Genomic DNA, 19596 nt, shown 5'->3' with positions numbered 1-19596 from the left:
AAGCATGAATTAAGATTTATGAAAGAAGTGGAGAAAGTAAAACAAATTGTCACATGAAGTAGCAAAGACAGTTTCACAAGTCAGACAACTCCCCTGACGTTACACAGGACCAAAAGAGGTAGCTCATTTCACTTCTATTTTCAAGCATGGTTCAACCGGGACTTCTACAGACCTACAGTAGATTTGCATACTATGCTACTATGCATACTAAGATCAGATATAGTGGTATAGATACTGTACACAATATTCACTTTGGACAATTCTTACTTTGAAGGAGAAAGCCATGTGTGAGTAAGGTGACCACTTCCAGGCACCTTGCTGAGCTGCAGTCGTGCATTTGCTGCACGACCGCTTGAGAAACATTAGGTGCAAGCCCATGTCAACACACACTGATCTGGCTTCATGACAAGACATTCTTCAGATGATTTGACAAGTTAAGTGTGTTGGGTACGAGATTTCATATGTACACGTGAAAGGAGGATATCTTGCAACTAACAGCGACGACTTCAGTCAACTATGTGCAGCTATGTTAAGAGGCTGTTTTCAATGTTACAAAAAAGCAGCACACAAAGAGGTACACTCAATAAGATTATTTATGTTATTGTACAATCTGCATTTTTTAACAAATAATAATAAAAAAAGATTAGTAACATGTACAGTATTCGAATGGTCAGATCTGGTGTGGACTGAGGACTCCACCTGCCTCGTCACATCGAGTCCACCCAGAGCTCCAGTGATGGGAGGGGGAGGGGGCCAGTGCTTGGAATGACTTTCATGAACGCTCGATACATGTGTGTGTCTACAGATATGTGTATGTGCATATGTGTATGTATGTTGTATGTATCTGTTATTGTATACTAAGTCTTCCACTCCGTGTGTGTGTGTGTGTGTGTGTGTGTGTGTGTGCGTGCTCAGCCAAGGTGTCGGCAGGAGGTGGAGGGTCACATAGCGCAGAATGGGGATAAAGGGATGAAGCAGAACAGAAGAGTTGGGCAGGGGTTGAGGGGGGAGATGGAAGCAAAAGTAGCAGGGGCTCAGTTGGTGTAGATCTGGCCCTCAGGAGGCTGAGGAAGCTTCATGTTTTCCTTGCACGTCATGAGCCGTCGCAGCTCAAGCAGCACCATCTGGATACTGTAGGAGTTCTGCCACTTGGCCAGCGCAGCCACCGCATGCATGTCAACCTGCAGGACAGAGCAAGCGATGACGGGTGTGTCGTTGCACCTTGAATCCTGCGAACCTTAGTTAATTTAAACACAAGATACTTGGGCTCAAAAAGAGGATTCATTCTCAGTGAAGAACCTTGGACCCCTAATCTGCCTCTATACATGCCAAAGAGCATGCCATGTTGTTCATCTGTAGTGTTTGTAGTCTATTACAAACATGACATAGAAAACAGTTCTTGTCATCACGTTGGTCTTGCATTTTGTTTTATGTGCTCCCAAATTAAGAATACCAGGAATAATACAGTTTGAGTGGAACTGATCTAAGATCATCTCACCATATTAGCAAATTTTAGGTAAACAGCAATCAGATTTGGGCTAAATTGCCAGTGTGAAAGTGTGAAATCCCCCAAAATGTCTAAATGAAGATATACATGACTTGCACCACATATATTATTCTTGTGCCAAAATTAATGTACTGGCTGCATTAGCTGATTGATTAGATTCAAGCATGCACTTTGAACAGGAACTTGCTTATCTGTGCCGACCAGTCATGCAAAAAAAATGTCTTCCTTTTATTGTGTGCACCTATATATTTCTTTTGATACTCTACTGTATAAGGATTTGTGCTGCATGTACATATCACCAAATAATGTGTTTGGTTTTGGACAAATTTTGATACTGCAAAGTAAACAAAGAGCCAAGTCCTTTCTGCAAATGTATTCATCGATGTAGAAAGTACAGAATCAAGAACATTATCATGCATTTCAAAAGACTGCTGACAGCAGGGTAATAAAGCTTGAGTAATAACTGGTTTAGAAGAGTTACATACCACACCGCTGGAGGTGTGCACGCCGTTCAAGTTTATCTTTGTCACAAATCTGACGTACGGTGGTAACTCTGGGTATTCTGGCCCACATTCAACCTTCAGATTGTACATCCTGTTTTCATAGCTTGTCTGTGGACAGAGACAAGCAGGGAGAGGTGAGAGCATACAACACACTAAACATTAACAAGCAGCACACAATGTTCAGTGTGTTATTCAACAATACCACCCATGGGAGAGAACACTCCAAATCTAGTCATGACCGTTTAAAATTTAACTTTGTATTACCCAGTTCCACAATAACAGTGCATGTTGGGAGAATGCAAACCAGCTGAGCCAGCTGTTGTCTGACATACATTCATTTTCACAGTCCCCTGAAAAGGTCCTTGAGGTACTGAGGTGTCTGCTAGTTATATACATTACAGATGCATATTGACCTCAAATAAAACAAAAAAACAAACATTTTCTGTTTTTAGTAATATCATTCCTACATTTAGCATCTTAATGATTTTCAAAAATGAATAAATTCTGCGATGTGCTTTATGATGTGCAACCTGTTGCTTCCTGTCAATTTGTGATATTATGTGATATTTTATAGCACCCACTTATCACTTTCAGCGCTAATGTAGCATTGTTCAGTCATTACACACTCAATACCTTTGCATCTGCCTTTAGATTTACTTAGCTTCACAGCAGTGAACAATTACTGCAAAAATCAGCAATTCTGTGTCTTTTCAGCACATAGTTACAGTCATTGTAACTACGTCATCATGCAATGTTGTTGACAAAAAAAAGACAAGACTAAAATGTAGTTTAAAATGTAAACTGAACCAAAATCTGTCTTTATTTCCATTGACAGAAAAGTAATACAGTCAGGACTTGGTGAGTGAATGAGAGAGTGAGTGTGCGTCAGACAGAGAGAGAGAGAGAGAGAGAGAGAGAGAGAGAGAGAGAGAGAGAGACAGAGAGGGGGGGGGTGCAGGTGTGGGTTATGCGCTGCATGGGAAATGCTGATGTTTCAGTTAGATTGCAAGTTTACTTAAAGCAGCAATAGGAAGTTCAGTCCAGAATAAGCGAGCTAGCTACACCTTGGAATGAGAAACAACAGCCTTGCATACACCAAACACCCCAGCAGCTAACTTAATATCCGATGTATTTTTAAGACTTTAAAATGAAGTGTTTATTTGTCCTTCACATTACCATCACAATGAATCTGGGCATTTTCCTTAAATTCATACCATCAGATTAGACACTTTCTGCAACCTGTGTTTGTCATTAGATAATGGTAAGATAAAATCTTGTGCAAAGTAAATTTGACTAAAATGACAAAACAAATATTGTTTTTTGCTTGACTGGATTGACTGAAATGTTCAATAAAATCTGACAACTAAAAAAGACAGTAAACAGTTTTCTTTGACTAAAACTAAGACAGCTATGGTTTTCTTTGAATAAGACAAAAACACCCAGACTTTTAGTTAACTAGAACTAGACTAAAAAACAACACTTGACACATGAGTAAAAAAAAATAGCATACAAAATGAACCTTCTCCTCAGAGCATTTTCAACTTTTTTTCTCTGTCACTCACCCTTGGAGGGCCGAGGATCACCCCTCTCCATCGTGTTAAGGTCATGTCCTCATCATCCTCCAGACCCCAGCTCACCGTTCCATCTCCCACACCTTTCTGGCCTTCCTCCAGCTCTTCCAGGAGCCGGAAATTACGAGGAACTTTAACACCTGTTTGTGCACAAACACACCAAAGCCAGACTGTTACGCACGCACGTGCACACTTCCAACACAAGTGGATTCCGGTACAACCAGGCTTTGCAGGAGCTTCAGACAAGGCAATGACTTGCAGTTATAAAGGTGTGAGCTGGTCGTAGCATGACTCATTCAGACGCAAATAACGTGACAGGAAAATGAGGAACGCCGAGCTGACGGGCTGCCATAAACCTTCTGATGACAGTAAATGCTCATTCATGTCCTCTGATTTAGCATCTGGCTTCGACAATGCTGCATCATTTGGCCTCTGCAGTGAGATATGATGGTGCTGCACCGTTAACTGAGCCATGCAAACAAACACAGTCACACAGCCGGCTGGTGCAGCAGTTCGGCTCAGTTCACGGTCATCCGGAGAAACTGGTGAAACTCAGCATATATCATGTTGTCTTGATTAGCTTCAATCAGCATCTCAGAAACCGTACCGTTACTGTCATTGTTGACGTGTTCCAATCTAAGGTTAACTATGGCTGAATGTTGATTAATCATCTAATAAGAACACTAAACGCCAAGGACCCGGTTTGTGACATCAGTTATCTGAGTCAGCAAACGACTTTATATCGCTGATAAGTAAATAATGTTAGGTTACCGGACGTTAGGGTGGCGGTGCTGTGGTTCACGAGCGTCCGCGTCCTAAATTCCGTTATTAAATGAAAGCCAACAAGTTGCACAATGTTACATAGGCAGACGACTGGTGCGAGACCATTCCACGGCTTTTACACGTAATTTATTTGCGTTGTCGGCAGTCATACACCATCTCTTTCCAACTTCTCTTACGTTAGCTTAACGGTAGCTAATCGCATCATTTCCTATTCATTCTCTCCAAAAGCTCCAGCTTTCCGTTAGCTTGCGTCTTTTCACACAGCAGCTGCGTCAGTAGATAATCAGCCTCATTATGTAACTTGATCGCTACATGATGAAAATTAACTGAGACAATTAGTCAAGGTCCGATTCTTATTGTGATTTATTTCTCTCGAATATTTACCTGATGGGGCGGCGACCGCCATCTTGTCGCTACACAGCGGGAGCGCGCACGTAGTTTTGCCTTTGTGACCGAAGGTGCGTGCGCGAGAAATGCACAGCATCGGTCATTGTGAACCGTCCTTTGTTGTGCGGGCTGTAAGAGGCTGGCCTACCAACAGGTGCCAGCACATGAATAAATAACCAACAGGCCTTTTTCACAGCAGACATTTTGACATTTGTCATCGAGGATAAGGAGGCCGGATGGAGGTTTTTTTGCACCAGTAGTTTTGTTATAGTGACATATCAAAACGTCCATGTAAAAGACTTTCTGACCCTGCTCTGACTGTAAACTAAGTAAGAATATAAAGAATGTGCAGCCTAACTATTATAGCTACATGTTAAAGCAAAGGAAGAAAGACATTTATCAGAGAAAACACATTGTGTAATTATCAACCGTTTATTTAGTTTCTTATAAATACAGTTTAATATGTACATTGTTAGTCTCCCAAATTGAAGACAACAAAAAGGCATCAAGGCATTATTCTGATATCTAAAACTCCATCACCACCAGCATACATAACCAACTACAACATCCATATGGGTCTTGCCTCAGAAGAAGTGAGAAGCAAGTGAAGGGCAATATAAAGTCGGTCAATAAATTCTTTTCCCACGTCGCTGGCAAGATTTAAGTAAATCAATCAAGGAGAGGATAAGGCAATTCAATAAAAAGTCCAAGGATCATTACAAAAGTGATTTCAACACAGCATGTCAAACATACCAACGACAACTGCCCACGCCACTTAACAAGTTCATCTGCTTTCACAAAAATGCCCTCAGTGGGAAAATATTTAGTTTACCACACATCATCACAAAATACCCTTCAGATCCGCTGATGAAAGCCCATTGTCTCGAAGCAGAAAAACCGGACACAGCGGAATCACAAAGTCTGCCTCAATAACAGGAGGCCGAGTTAACTCTACTGATATATGGCTACAATAGAAAATATAATGCGTTTAAAATCATTCGACTTCTGTGGACCACATATTTGATGGAGACTGACTGATTTAAACAACTCGAATCTACTAAATAACGGTCTTCACATCACTGATGGGGGGGGGGGTTGGTTTTTACCCACAAATTTATATTGAACTATTTTAATCACTAACCACAATCCTGAGATCATCTGGAGAATAAGAATGAAGAATAAGTTGATGCAACCAGACTCTGACGGCCATAAATAGCAATTATAGCCTGTCTGTCTCCAAACAGAGATTATTATGGTGGGTAAGGTTTTGAATTATGTCAATCTTACAATAATGGTAGTACGTCTGTTATCCTTAGCTACTGTCCTATTTTGCAGTATTACACAAACACAAAACATCCTTAAAACTGCCATTACCTTTATATTATCACAACAAGCCATTTACTACAGCGCCGAAACATCCAGTAGATCCAACGCCAAAATTCTTATTTCGAAAATAAGTTGTGTGTCAAAGGTCAAATGTGTCTACTGACTGCAGTTAGCAGGCCCCAACAACATTTTGCCTAATACTGATTTTAAAAAATCTACAGGAGTAGAACTTTGAACGCAAGCCTTAAACTTTGATGCAGTGACACATAGCGGCATCCATTTACCAGCACACGTTAGGCTACCTAGTGCAAACAAAACCGCTTCTTACAATACTCTACAAGCACTATGCAATCTGCACTTCTGCTGTTGACCTATGGTGAATCATTTGATATAATCAAGTATGAAGGATTCAAAAACTGGAATATTACATGATATAAAATAGAATTTTGGCTTAGAAATTATCTACTACTGTCATTTAATTGTCTACTTTTAGAGTATAACACCAGAAGCTTCATGGTTCAGCCTTTAACCTGCTCAACACACGTGAACAGCAACTTCCACTTCCGTCTAAACCTGAAAACCTTTGCCAGGGTTTCCTTGGAATGAAGACAACATTTTGGTGGCTCAAACCTGGGTCATCTTTTGAAGGCAGCACAATTAATTTCGTCTGGAGCGAGCACAATCCTCCCTTGTCAGCGTCCGCCTTGCGAAAACTCAAAGGAAAGCTGGTGACCCGGTGTATTGCTTGCACAAGCCGACATGCTGTATGCATGCACGCGTTCTTACGTCTGCGTAAGTGACATCTTAATTAGTGAAAGTCATTTTGTCATGCAGGTTACTGAGCAGCTAAATTTTTGAGCTCCAGTTTAGCAAATGTGTGTAAACAATTAGAAAAAGAAAGGCATTTGAACCTAATCCGATGAGTTAAGACGTATAGTTAAGGGCCTCTTATTAAACTGCATAGTTATTAGCTGTACAATACATTTACAAACGACTGACTAAAGCGTTAAAAAACTCTCAACCAATTAATGACATAATCTCATCTATAGGAGTGAAGAAATTCCTGGATCGTCAGCCTTCACCGAAGCCCTTGTGACATCACCAAGTCTGTTGTGTCACAGTTACCAAGACGGTAACATAACTCACGGGGAATGTTACGCTCTGAAACGGACTGTTCCTGTTCCCACGAGACAAAAGAATAGCAAAATGTGGGGAAGTGAAAACAATGTTACACACAGTTGGCACGTAATAAGAATATCTGTGTCTGATTAGCTGAGACACAAATCCCAGAAAGACAGAATTAGTGCTGCACGAAACAAAACGACAAAGAAAAGACACAAGTACTGCATCTGTGGGGTGTAAGGCAGCTTGATTAAACTGCATGTGCCTCCTTCTTGCGAAACTGTCTGTTTACCCGGGAGTTCAAATAAAAACTAAGAATGCTTTTCACAGGGGACACGTGACGATCTGAGGGGACGTCTGAGTCGGGCCAGACTGGCTCAGCACAAAGGCAGCATGAGACGTGTGCATGCGCCCAGGTTTTCTACTGGCCCGGCATCAGCGCTGACTACAGTTACACACGTTTCAATGTGACCGATCAAATCATTTAGGCTGAAAATGACTCATCTTCTCTGTTTCTACGATCAGAAATCTAGATGCAGAGTGCTTCAACGGCCAGATAACATCCAACATCCAAATGCCGGGTTAGGATCTGAAAGCAATGTGCGCAATTTGGTTTGTTTTTACTTTTTGGCTTGTTTGCTTTAAAACCTGTTTTTGCACACGTCATTTTTCATCCTGATGGGAAGATTTCGACTCTTCCGCTGTTACTGTAGTCATTGTCTCAGACTGACAAGTCCATGACTAAACTGTTCAATATGGCTGCATCTTGATTCGTAGCAAGCTACTTCAAACAATGATGGACTTTAGTTGAAAAAAATCTAATTCATGAACATCTTTTCATCACTTCTCTTTGAAAAATAGTCCCAAAAGTGTTCAGCTAAACTCAAACATGCGAGAGGCCAACAAATGTAACAGCAATTAATGAACTTAACTTTAACTTTTGACATTGGTAAAGCTTCCAAAACTCCTGCATCACCCCAGCCCTACTCACCATGGCCTTAATCCAATTTTATTACTTGCACATCAAGTAGACCCTTGGAAAGAGATGCAAAGACTGATCCAGAGAAAATAAAGCAGTGCTAAATATAACGCCATTTATCAGCTCTCCAAAGAAACAGCTGTGAGGGTTCACTCTTTCAAGTATTCTTTCTCGGAACCGTTTGAATTTTCTGACGTGAGGGAAATGTTTTCATCTCGATGGAAAGCGATTGCAAATTCTGTATCTGACCATACCTTCCAACCAAAGCCCCTTTGTAAATCACCTCGAAATAAGTGATGAGTTGTGTGTGGAATACGAAGAGTATAAGGTTATATTGCAATTTGAAATGATGATCTCCACGAGTTAGGAATGAAAAAATCCATCAGCAGAGCCCTCCTCTTGAAAAACAGACAAAATGTGCAAGACTTAAAGCTATGGCATCAGAAATTGTTTGTTAGTTTTTCCTCTTATGGATTAAGGGAGGCAAAAAAGGGGATGAGCTGGACGGAACCAGCGTCTTCTGAGGTAGGGTGCAGTTAGCCTGCCGCTTTACTTGACTTTCTGAGCCCATTTCAGGTCGTCCGCTCTGGGCTTCTCCCCCGTCACACCCTGGATAAGATCCTCCAGGTTCCTCCAGAAACCCAGCTTCTCCAGAGGGTAGTTCAGCCAACCTGCAGAGAAAAAGCTCAGTGATGAATCTGCTCGACTCTCATCGCATAAACTCGGAGATCACGTCTTCAAAACACCACACGCCGGCCGACCTCCATCTATAACCGCCACCAGGAAATGAACACGAACCTGTCGTGATGCAGAAGTACGTCTCATGAGGGGAGACGTGATGGACGCGGTGGTGCTTGCGGGGGAGGATGATGTGGCAGTCCTGTAGGAGCACCACCCAGCGAGGCAGGCCGAAGTACGTGTGCGACCACTTGTGAATCTGGTTGGTAAGGGTCACAAAGATGGCCAGTGCAAACAAGTAGCAGTACCAGGGGTAGATATGGTAAATCTCCGCTGCAAAAAGGAAACAGAAACAGGGTGAGACAGCGTGTCCACGTCGAAGAAAATGTCAGGTTCAGTTTGTTGATAGAAAACTCACCGGGGGAGAGCGTGAGGAAGTTGAAGGCCATGTTTGCTAGAGGGACTAGGGTCAGCATGCAGTTGTCACCATTGGTCTCAATGAAATCGTGACGGGTAATGGCTGTGGGGTCGATGTGGTGCTCTCTAAATGGTCGTATAAAGGCCTGCGGGACAGATCAGACGGTCGAACAGAGTGTAAAACAGGAAATAACACGCGCTTTGAAGGCAGGCAAAAGAATCTAGTAAAAATGAGAAATCCACTCATGATACCTTTCCAAAGATGGGGAGATCCACTGATCCCCATGTATCAGCCCCCCAGTGAACGAGTCCAGACGCAAAGTCTGCGGTGAGTATTCCTGCCACTGAAAGTGAGCGTGAGGAAGAGAGCAGCAGAGGAAAAGGATGAGAGAGCAGTCAACGCTTGTTTGGACTGCAGCCCTGAAAGAAACAGCAGAACTGACGACAATACAACAGCAGAACAGTGTCAGCGCTTACCGATGCTCAGCAGGATGTACCACAAATGTCCCAGATGGAAATTGGCAAGTAGGTGAATGAAGTTGAAGGCCATGAGAGAGAAGCAGAGGACAACACTGATCCATTCTTGACATCTTTTGCCTTAAAGGAAAAACACCAGCATATATATATGAGGAGGATTAAACACAAAAGCAACAGTTCTTACACGCACAGATTTGGACACCTTTCTGATAAGATTAGACATTATATTATGTCTGCAGTCTGTATCACCTGAATTTAACGTGATACCACATAATGTCCAAAGGTCAATAAACAGGTTAGTATAATTCACTATGGAATGCTTCTTCACAACAATGAGGCCACATTCCTCTGCACTTTGCTTGCTGCATGACTGGCGCGCCTTAAATACCTGTCCACGTCTTACAACTCAAAGGAGGAAACAATTATTAAAGAAGAAGAAGAAGACGAAGAAGAAGACGAAGAAGAAGACGAAGAAGAAGAAGAAGAACCTCTGGCAGGAAAAAGTCTGATCACTGAACAGTCAAAGCTGTCAGATTCAGATCTGGTAACGTCCACAGCTGATATGAGGAGCATGTATTTTTCCAATGGGTGTGGAGGCCTTTCACTCTGCACGGTCAAGTTCAAAAAGCATGAGAGATGGTGTGAGGACAGAGCCGAAACATCTCAGTAGTTTTTGGTAAGGCTGCTGCATTGCTCCCCGAGTTGCACTGTATGGGGCTGACTTAGCAACACCGCTGTAATGAAAGGTCACAGCGGCTCCGTGGCCAAACCGGGCTCCGGAGCCTAAAGCCGAAGCGCTGGATTCATCTAACCTCTGCCTGATGCTCGAAATGTCAAAGGACGACCGCTATCCAAACACAAATCCCACCGATCTCACATGATTCCTATTGTGTAACAACAAAAGTGTGACTGTGACAAGCGCGGAACCGCCGCTGATTGTCCGCTGTCATTTCTTTGTCGCAGTTCTGGATAATCCGTTTGTTCTTGCTTGCGAATTTAGAAGTTTTTTTCCAGTTTACTTGATAACTACGCTGTGCAAAGCCTGGCGTTATGTCACGCCACACATGGACACTTGAAACGGTGGAACGAGCACGTTAAGACGCAGCCGTTGAAGGGATCGACTCACCTGGTGAGTATAAATTGGCCAGTTCTCGCGCACCGGCGTGTTGCGGACCCCATCTAGCCGACCCCCGGCCCGGTCCCTGCGGCTCTGGGTTCTGTATTTCCGCTCCACGGCCGTTCTCGTCCACCATTCTCGCCATTTCTCCACTGTGGGCCCAGCCCCTTCGATCTCTACTCGCAGTCAGGAACCAACGGAATCATCAACTTCTCACCCACAGACAGCACAACGTTTTCAGCCAATCAAGAGCAAGTCGTTGAGCTCCGCAGCCAATCACCGTTCTGTAAACCGTTCCACAGACTGCCGAGTGACCAACGGGAGCTGCGAGGCGAAAGACCGCATTTCCTGACCCCACCCATCGTGTCTGGTGGCCGCTCTGCTCTCTGTCCTACTGCTGGACGGACAGTAGATGGCGCTCTCCGTGTCTACATGATGTGAAACACGAGAAAACCGGAGGTGTTACAGCGACACCTGTCACCTGTCACATTGTGTGACATGACCGCTTCAAGTATGGCGACGGTTGACAACATTTAATGAGGTGAGGCGTTAGCAGCAGTGGAAGAAATATTGAAACCTTATACTTAAAGTTAAATTATGTAACTTTTTAAACAAGCAAACACATGCAAATTAAGTGTTTAATTTATTAAAACTAAGCTGCTCTGAAGTCATTACAGTCAGGGGGTTTTGCTACCACAGCCTCACTGATGACCAGTTGCTTTTGGTGGCTAATGCTACCTAATGTTAGCTAACTTTAGGCCGATATTTCTGTCTCACTGACAGTTCTGCGTCACTTTGCTGACCTCGTGGTTTTCTCCTCTAACATTACTTCTGTTACTTTTATCCGACATTTTAACATTTTCCATTATTCTGTAATTTCCACTTGTTGCCACAGTTGCTGTGCAGCAGAAGTTGAGTTTTTTCCTGTCAAGTTAAATTAGCGATACACTAATGAAAAACTATTCCATTACAAGTAGACTAAAAGTCCTTTATTAATTATTTTAATGAACTAAAAGTATCTAAGTATTGTCAGGAAAGTGTACACAAAAGTACCAGATATGAAAGCAGAATGGTCCCTGGCAGTGTTATATACTGTATTATAGATACACTGTACTCATTACTCTGTGATCAGCATTTTAATGGTGTAGCTAGTTAAAATGAGGATTTAAAATTAAATGTAGCTGTTGAATATAGTGGAATATGTAAAATCTTTGAAAGTAGTGGAGTAAAACTAAAGCATAAAATGGAAATGCTCAAGTAAAATAAATACCTCAAAATTGTACTTAACTACAGCGCTGGTGTATATGTACTCAGTAACTTTCTACCACTGGTCCATACTGAAAAGCCTCATTCATTGGCGTTTGTTCTATAATCTTGTATTATTATGAAAGGTACGAATCTGTAAAGTAACCAGTAACTATAGCCATCAGCTTAATGTAATGGAGTGAAAGGTGTTGTATTTCCCTCTGAAATGGAGTGGAGTAGAAGTATATAGTAATATTAATTTGAAATACTCAAGTAAAGTACAAGAGCCTCAAAACTGTACTTAAGTAAACTACTTGAGTAAATGTACTTAGTTACTGTTTAACAAACACTAGCAAACAGCTAACACACTGTGACCCCACAGTAACTAAATACTATAAAGGTTTACTGTTTGTCATGGTGGAATAAGTACAGTAATTACACTTACCTTGAATATTGCAATACTTGTGCATGATTGGAATATTTCCATTTTATACTACATTATACTTACTTTTACATATAAACCATCGAATCCACTTATAAGAAATTATGCACATTTGTAGATTTAACCAAACAATAATTTATAGAGTAGTTTTACAGTTTTAAAGTCAGGCGGTGTCATCCCAGCACATGAGTCCTGGTTACACATAATGAAACTGACATGTGTAATCTGCTGTGTCACTGTTCTTGAAACTTGGAAGCAACAGGGCACGTACACATACACAGCACATTCTGAGTGGTTGGTCAGTTGGGTTTGCAGTTGCAAATTTTTTTCCCCCAGGGCCTTCTAATGTGTTGATTTGGCGCTGTGTGTGTCCGATCTATGGAGTCGCCATTTTTGGAAACAGCAGTTAATCCAAACAAAAAAGAAAGTATACCAATGAAGCTGCGGATTCTAATGAGTCAGAGTAAACGGTAACACCGGCGCGCTGGGGTTACTCGGTAAAAGGCAAGAGTGCATATTTCTGGGAAAGTTTTGAACACATGACCAAACAGAACAGTATTTTTGGCTGCTCACCAATGAAACAGTTTATCGAGAGAGAAACCTTTATACCAGGCATGTCCAAACCACTTCATAAAGGGCCATGTGGCTGCAGGTTTTCATCCCAACCAAGGAGGTGCACACCAGGCTGCACTCATTCAATCAGCTGAAGACTGCTTCAGCTGATAATAAGGTGACCACTTGACTGTTTGGAACAAAAACATGCAGCCACACGGCCCTTGATGGAATAGTGTGGAGATGCCTGCTTTATATGTACACTGCAATCATGCTTATGTACAGTCTTGCGGCTCACCACAAGATGGCAGTAAGACCTCACATTGACTGCAAATCACTGTGCTCTGATCTCAAGTTGTTGTGTATATAACAGGAGCTGAGAGTCCTGTTATGAACAGCATTTGTGCATTTAGGCTCATTAGACCTACTGAGCCTGTGTATATAGAAACAAGAAATCACTGCATCCACTTATTATTACTTATAGGAAAATCGTGATGCCCCTTGAGATATTTACAGAAAAAAAAAACTTTTTGGGACTTAACTGAAAACACAGCGAACCAGGCTGGCTACATCTATAACACCCACCCTGACCCTTATGCAGTATTGGAGTGGATGCAACCAGTCTGTGATGTGAGCCTGGATGTGGTGGGGAAACAGCTGTCTGAAGATGGGCTGCTTTCATCAGCACTTTCTTATGAAATGAAATGATTTGGCATGAACTCGGAAAATGGTTGCCACTGACTGGGATTTTCCCATTATAGTCGGGGTGATGAGATGTGACTGTAGAGGGCGTGAGTGGACGTGCTGTCACCAAACGCTGTTTTGTTTTTTTGTTTTAGCGCTCCGGATCAAGTAACTGGTGTTTGCATTTTCACTTTTCATTTGCGTTTTAGTTCCCTTTAGGGTAAATTAATGAAAACCACCAATGTTAGGTTTCATCCTCTTTACTCTGGCGCTGCAGCTCAAAGTCTGAGCCACAGCTAACTGTCACAAATGCCACAAAAACACAGGTTAGTTCGTTTTTTATTATGTCCGAACACGCGTCACACACCTGCCCAGCTAAACCCCGCCCCTCGTTTTTTTAATAAAACCCCCCCGAGACAGGAAGAGCTGTCAATTCCTCCCTGTCTGCACGAGCAGCCTCTTCTGTACTTTCACTGCATGTTGTCACGGTGGGTGACACACGGGATTTAAACGAGCAGCTCTCCGACACTTGAGCCATTTCACAACTGAGGCGAAAGACGCAAAACCTCTCTGGGCGTCTTATCTCAGCCCTCCATGCTCCTGCAATCCGGCGGGTGTTAAGATCCATGGAAGTGGCCGGCTTCTACGACGAGGGCAGCTTTGCTATCCACAGTAGAGACAGCATTATCAGTCCCGTCAGCGGCGGCGCATACTGGAGGCTCGGCGACTCGATGACGGAGCTGGGCATTGAAGAGCGGGAGAGAGCGATAGACTTCAGCGTTTTCCTGGAACCGGCTTTGCAGTGTCCGCCGCAGCAGCAGCAGCACCAGCAGAGGGACGTTTTCTCAGATTTCCTGGCGGAGAACAAGATCAAGAGAGTTGCAGCTTTGCAGAACTACAAGAACTACTCTCTGCTGAGCGAGCTGGAGACGAGCCAGTGCGACAACTTGAGGGACCCCAGGGAGCCCTACGCGCTGGGTTACACTGAGCTGCAGGAGACCCGTGTGGATAGTGTGCTCAGCCCGGAACTCGTCGGGAGCCGCTACAGAGCCGCCGCCGCCGCTGCAGAGAGAGACGATAGCCAGGAAGACGCAAAGATGGAGAACGGGTCGTCTGGTTTTGACATGAGGTCCTACCTTCACTACCAGTCCACCAGCGGCAGTCTTGGAAACATCTCCACCGCGTCCTCGACTTGCTCCAGCCCGCCCGGCACACCTGCCCCGTCAGGTAAAAGCAGGTCACCATCGCACAGTGCCAAAATGTCCAGCGGCAAAGCAAAGAAACGCCTGGACAAGGACAGTGAAGAGTACAGGGTGAGGCGGGAGAGGAACAACCTCGCCGTGAGGAAGAGCAGGGACAAAGCAAAAATGCGCAACTTGGAGACTCAGCACAAAGTGCTGGAACTGGCTGCTGAGAACGATCGTTTACAAAAGCGCGTAGAGCAGCTGTCCAGAGAGCTGGCCACCCTGCGCAACCTGCTCTCCGCCACCGGACAGTGTTAAAAAGCCTCCGCCGGAGACCCCACACGGATCCGTGGGCCGCTTGTCTAATCATTGATGGACTTTAGAGCCGGAGGTGATCAACCGAGCAAATGTTGAAAACGGTACGCTTCACAGGTGAAGACAGTGACCACCAGTTTACAAGGACACTCTGAATGGGACTGAAGAAGTGGGTGCATGGATTGCGCAATCATTCACGATTCTTCACATGTCACCGTAGCTTTATTCTCAGATGTAATTTTGTGTATGCAGTATTTCTGTGCAGGTTTTACATACATGCGAGTGAATTTCTACATTTTGTGTATCTGGAGCAATGGTTGTCAAGGGAAGAGTTGTGCTGCAGTGAAATGATGCAACTCTTTGTAATAGTATTGGCAATGAATGAAATAAGTCTAATTATTTAATATTAAAAGGGAAAATGCTTTAATTGTACTTGATATTTTATTGAATTAAACAGATTTATACTTTGTTTAAACAATTTCATTCGTAATTTCTTCTTTTCTGTCCTTTTGAAGCAGGTGCAGGCACAGACAGACATGCTCGCCTTAAATATTCACGCTGGTGATAGTCAGGCCGTCTGTAATGTCAGCTGAAATATGTTTTAGATAAAAACTGGCTTGACTATAAGGCAAATTTTCAATCTTTTAAATTCAGGCTGATTTCCCAAAGTTGAGGAGTATGATGTTTCTCCTTCGGTAGAGACTGAATTTTATGAATCTAGTCACCGCCAGTGGCGTTTCAATAATGCCTCAGATCACCATCGTCGCAATTCTTTATCATTTATGGTTTCCACAAAGCAGAAAGTTGCATTCAGTGGTTTGATCAGCACAGCGATAGAAACCTCCTCAGTTCCTGAATTGAGAATATAAAATGAGGATTGATATGTGAAGTTTCTCTTTCGCCACTGAACGCAATAGAAAGGTGTGGTGACGCTTCAGTATCCGTGGGTTTATGTCTGACTAACCAATGCAACAAACCAGCTCTCCACAGTTTTATTGGGTAACTCTTTAATTCCATATGCATTCCTGTTTTTACTCGTAGATTCGACAAAAAGTCCTCAGATCAGGAAATACAACCAGCCAATTTATACTGAAACGATACTGCTGAGAGCAGCAAAAAAAAGAGGCTCGATCAAACTGCACGCAGCACAGAAAGGTTTTATCTTTAGCACACGGCTCTGTCAATAGTCTGCTGGGTCCACTGGCCCAGAGAGGGGTTCAAGGTTGCATGGAAATTAATCAGCAACTAACCTCCTCACACCACCTCAGGTCTCGCTCCAACAGCCAAGACCTGGCTGGGAGTGAGCGCGTGAGAGATACGAATAATCCTGAGCAAACCTCGTTTAACCCTCAAGTGGAAAGCCCTCAGCAGAAAATGTAGAAGTTGAAAATGGGAGTGACAAAGGAGGTTACACCAGACATGGTAGATAAGTTGACAATTGGTTTGCAGTGGAATTTACCAAGCCCTGAGACTGCAGTTCACCGTGTGCACAATATGAAACGTATCTGTCATGAGCAAAGCAAAGCCCAGACAGAGAGGATAAAGAAAGAGGCATGGTGGGATTTGTATGTGATCCGTGACATTTCAGGGTGGAGAATGTTTTCTGACTCTCATTTCAAACAGCAGAGACGAGGAAAATTCACCACTGTTTGCTTTTCGGGAAGGGGGGGCATGTTTATTGTATCGGCACTGAGAAGTTATATCCTCTAAATAAAGTATAAAAACTGTGCTGTTGCTGTTTTTGTGCAGTGAGGGATGACATTTTGAACATAGTGGATATTTCAACACACTCAATGATGGAACAGTTTAGCTTTAAACTGTTGTGCAATATCCTCCCTTTCCAACACATCATCACTTGAAGAATGCTACACCCACATTTAAATAAGACATTGTTATCCTCCATGTACAGGACAATAGCTTACGTATTTGTGGCCTGGCTGTGAGACTCACTGGGTACAAAACAGTGCCAGTAAAACTGATCATTTATAACTGATTTCAAGAAAAACTCAAAACATGATCAACACAGAAGCTGAAGCGAAGTCATGTGTCAAATAAGGTGTTTATCATTTAACATCCAGCACTCGGTTTTTCAGCACAGATCCTGCTCTCGATGCTCTCGTCGTAGCCGTCGGCGTTGGCACAGATTCGTTCCAACATTCTAGGCATTCTTTCTTCGATGACCCCTCGTTTCCTATCGGGAGCCCCACGCAGTCTTTCCCTGGTCCTGGCTCTCATGCTGACAGGAGAGAGGGAAATTCCCACACAGGATGACCTCTTTTCTTGAAAGTTTAGCCCAACCTCCTTTCCACATTTTACCGTCAGTGGGCAGTGTCTGTCCGTAAACTCCTTGTTGCATCACAGCCCCCTCCACAGGCCCACTGGCCTCCTAAAAACTCCTCTGATAAAGCAATACAAACACACATACACACACCTGTCACTCTAGTGTCCACTCTGTACCGGCTGTTGAGAAACTAAAGAATTTTTGTTACCTATGAGTCATGTCAGTTTGTTTTTTTGACACTTTTCTCTAGTCGTTTGTTCCTTAAAACACTTTTCTACGTTGTATCAGATTGTTTTCCCCAAATTAAGAAAAAAATGGAATTATATTATTTAACGCTTTTAATGATTTAATCTGGCTTTGGGCCAGATTTTATGGCTGATAGCACCACATTGCACAACCAACAGAAGCATGATGAGCGAAATTACACTGTGAACATGGAACAAAACGGATGGATCAGGGTTTTATTGCATCTCCACAGATAAAGTCATTAGAAATAGGTGTGACACGTTTAAATGAATTTATGGTATAGAGCTGCAACAAAGTGTCAATTAATTAATTAGTCCATCAACAAGAAAGTAAATGCAACTAGTTTGATCATAGAACAAGCATTTTAGTTGTTTTTTAAGCAAAAAAAGTTGAATAGTTGCTGTTTCTCGCCTCCCAAATGTGACGATTTGATCATTTTCTTCTTCACGCACGATAGTAAACAGAATATCTTTAGGTTTTTGACTCTTAGTCAGACAAAACAGGACATTTGAAGATGTCACCTTGATCGGTGAGAAATGACAACAGACATTTTGTGTTATTTTCTGGAATCTTACAGACAAAATGATTAATTGAAAATGAAGATAATTGTTAGTCGCAGCCCTAATATTGTACTTCATATTAACAAAGATGCTGAACCAACATTTAGCTGTTGTTGGTTTAATAAACACAGTGCTGCTTCATAACGTCTAAATGATCAACTTCACACGTATTGCAAAGCTGTACTGCTGTGTTACTTAACTGCAGTAACAGCACTTGCTCTTGTCTGTTAATTCTTGGTATAGTTTATCAATGCATCTAAAGGCTGGTAATGCTGAATATTTTTATTACAGTGACCGAATCCCACGAAAAGAGCAAAACTAACGATGTGTTGTCTGTCTCTCAATATGTTTCTGAGTTCTCCACCATGTCTGTGGAACTCAGCCCCGCATTCACTGGTTCTTACTGAAGACATAGCTCTTTAAAAAGAGGACTAACACATGCGTCCATTTAAAAAAAAAATTGATTAATAATTTCCTAAAACACCTGGGCACTGTAGTTTTTAGTGAACTTTACTCAAACAAGAATAGATTTGTCGGGGACTATTTTCAGCCATGGATTAATGCACATTTGGTGCTGCGGGAAATGTATGGTGTATGTGAGACTGAACCAAAATGAACTACAGTTCATTATAATAAAGGAACACTTTGCTTGATGGGGGGGGGGCAGCCGTGGCTCCAGACGTAGAGCGGTTGGCCTCTTATCAGAAGGTCGGTGGTATGATCCCTGACCTCGACATGTGGAAGTATCCTTGGGCGAGATACTGAACCCCAAATAGCTCCCGATGCTGTTCCGCTGGTGTGTAAATGGTTAAAGCTCGTAATGAGCAGCTACCGACCTTCTGTGAGCGGGTGAATGCAGACTTGTGTTGTAAAAGGGCTTCGAGTGGTTGTCAGACTAGAAAAGTGCTATATAAATACAGTCCATTTGACTTGGTTTGATTTCAGAGAAATTACACGACTCAGATGTTGAAATGGTTTGGGCAGAAATATTTGAGCGTGAAGCTGTAGATCATCTCTCAGAAAGTTTGACTTTATATCTTTATTGTTCTAGTGTCACATCATCCTAAAGACTCTTTTATCTATATCATATAGACCCCATTTGCTCATGACGTTTAAAACAAAAGATGATTGACAATGATTCTCCAGTCTGACCAAAAGGTGGTCAAGATGTCTGGGCCCCGAAACTCCGAAATACTGAAGAGTAGCCAAATTTATGTCCT

The 19596-nt window shown here is 42.7% G+C and overlaps 3 protein-coding genes across 3 annotated transcripts; 1 reads left to right on the top strand and 2 right to left on the bottom strand.

The window, feature by feature from the left end:
* On the bottom strand, nt 1–4819 carry LOC121612682 (ubiquitin-conjugating enzyme E2 variant 1-like). Its single transcript, XM_041945723.1, has 4 exons — nt 4749–4819; nt 3573–3721; nt 1993–2118; nt 1–1181 (listed from the first exon to the last, which is right to left on the bottom strand). Exons 1-4 carry the CDS (start codon nt 4768–4770, stop codon nt 1035–1037), a joined length of 444 nt encoding a protein of 147 aa, XP_041801657.1. The 5' UTR covers nt 4771–4819; the 3' UTR covers nt 1–1034.
* Nucleotides 4820–5169: 350 nt separating this feature from the next.
* peds1 (plasmanylethanolamine desaturase 1) lies at nt 5170–11060 on the bottom strand. Its single transcript, XM_041945722.1, has 6 exons — nt 10877–11060; nt 9751–9870; nt 9526–9617; nt 9275–9419; nt 8977–9189; nt 5170–8849 (listed from the first exon to the last, which is right to left on the bottom strand). Exons 1-6 carry the CDS (start codon nt 11010–11012, stop codon nt 8728–8730), a joined length of 828 nt encoding a protein of 275 aa, XP_041801656.1. The 5' UTR covers nt 11013–11060; the 3' UTR covers nt 5170–8727.
* Nucleotides 11061–14231: 3171 nt separating this feature from the next.
* On the top strand, nt 14232–15716 carry cebpb (CCAAT enhancer binding protein beta). Its single transcript, XM_041945721.1, has one exon. It carries the CDS (start codon nt 14417–14419, stop codon nt 15290–15292), a length of 876 nt encoding a protein of 291 aa, XP_041801655.1. The 5' UTR covers nt 14232–14416; the 3' UTR covers nt 15293–15716.
* The last annotated feature ends 3880 nt before the right edge of the window (nt 15717–19596 follow it).

The sequence above is a fragment of the Chelmon rostratus genome, chromosome 10, assembly GCF_017976325.1.
Source record: "Chelmon rostratus isolate fCheRos1 chromosome 10, fCheRos1.pri, whole genome shotgun sequence".
Taxonomy (NCBI): domain Eukaryota; kingdom Metazoa; phylum Chordata; class Actinopteri; order Chaetodontiformes; family Chaetodontidae; genus Chelmon; species Chelmon rostratus.
The sequence above is the reverse complement of the archived record's forward strand: the minus strand, read 5'-3'. Positions and strand labels throughout refer to the sequence as shown.

Bases quoted from the DNA above. Each gene is read 5' to 3' on its own strand.
- LOC121612682 (XM_041945723.1), bottom strand. From the start codon at position 4,770: ATGGCGGTCGCCGCCCCATCAG. The intron at 3,722-4,748 runs GTAAATATTCGA...GTGCACAAACAG, and splicing joins GGCGGTCGCCGCCCCATCAG to GTGTTAAAGTTCCTCGTAAT. The intron at 1,182-1,992 runs GTATGTAACTCT...TCTGTCCTGCAG, and splicing joins TGCACACCTCCAGCGGTGTG to GTTGACATGCATGCGGTGGC.
- peds1 (XM_041945722.1), bottom strand. From the start codon at position 11,012: ATGGCGAGAATGGTGGACGAGAACGGCCGTGGAGCGGAAATACAGAAC. The intron at 9,420-9,525 runs GTATCATGAGTG...TCTGTCCCGCAG, and splicing joins ATCTCCCCATCTTTGGAAAG to GCCTTTATACGACCATTTAG. The intron at 8,850-8,976 runs GTTCGTGTTCAT...TTTTCTCTGCAG, and splicing joins GTACTTCTGCATCACGACAG to GTTGGCTGAACTACCCTCTG.
- cebpb (XM_041945721.1), top strand. From the start codon at position 14,417: ATGGAAGTGGCCGGCTTCTACGACGAGGGCAGCTTTGCTATCCACAGT.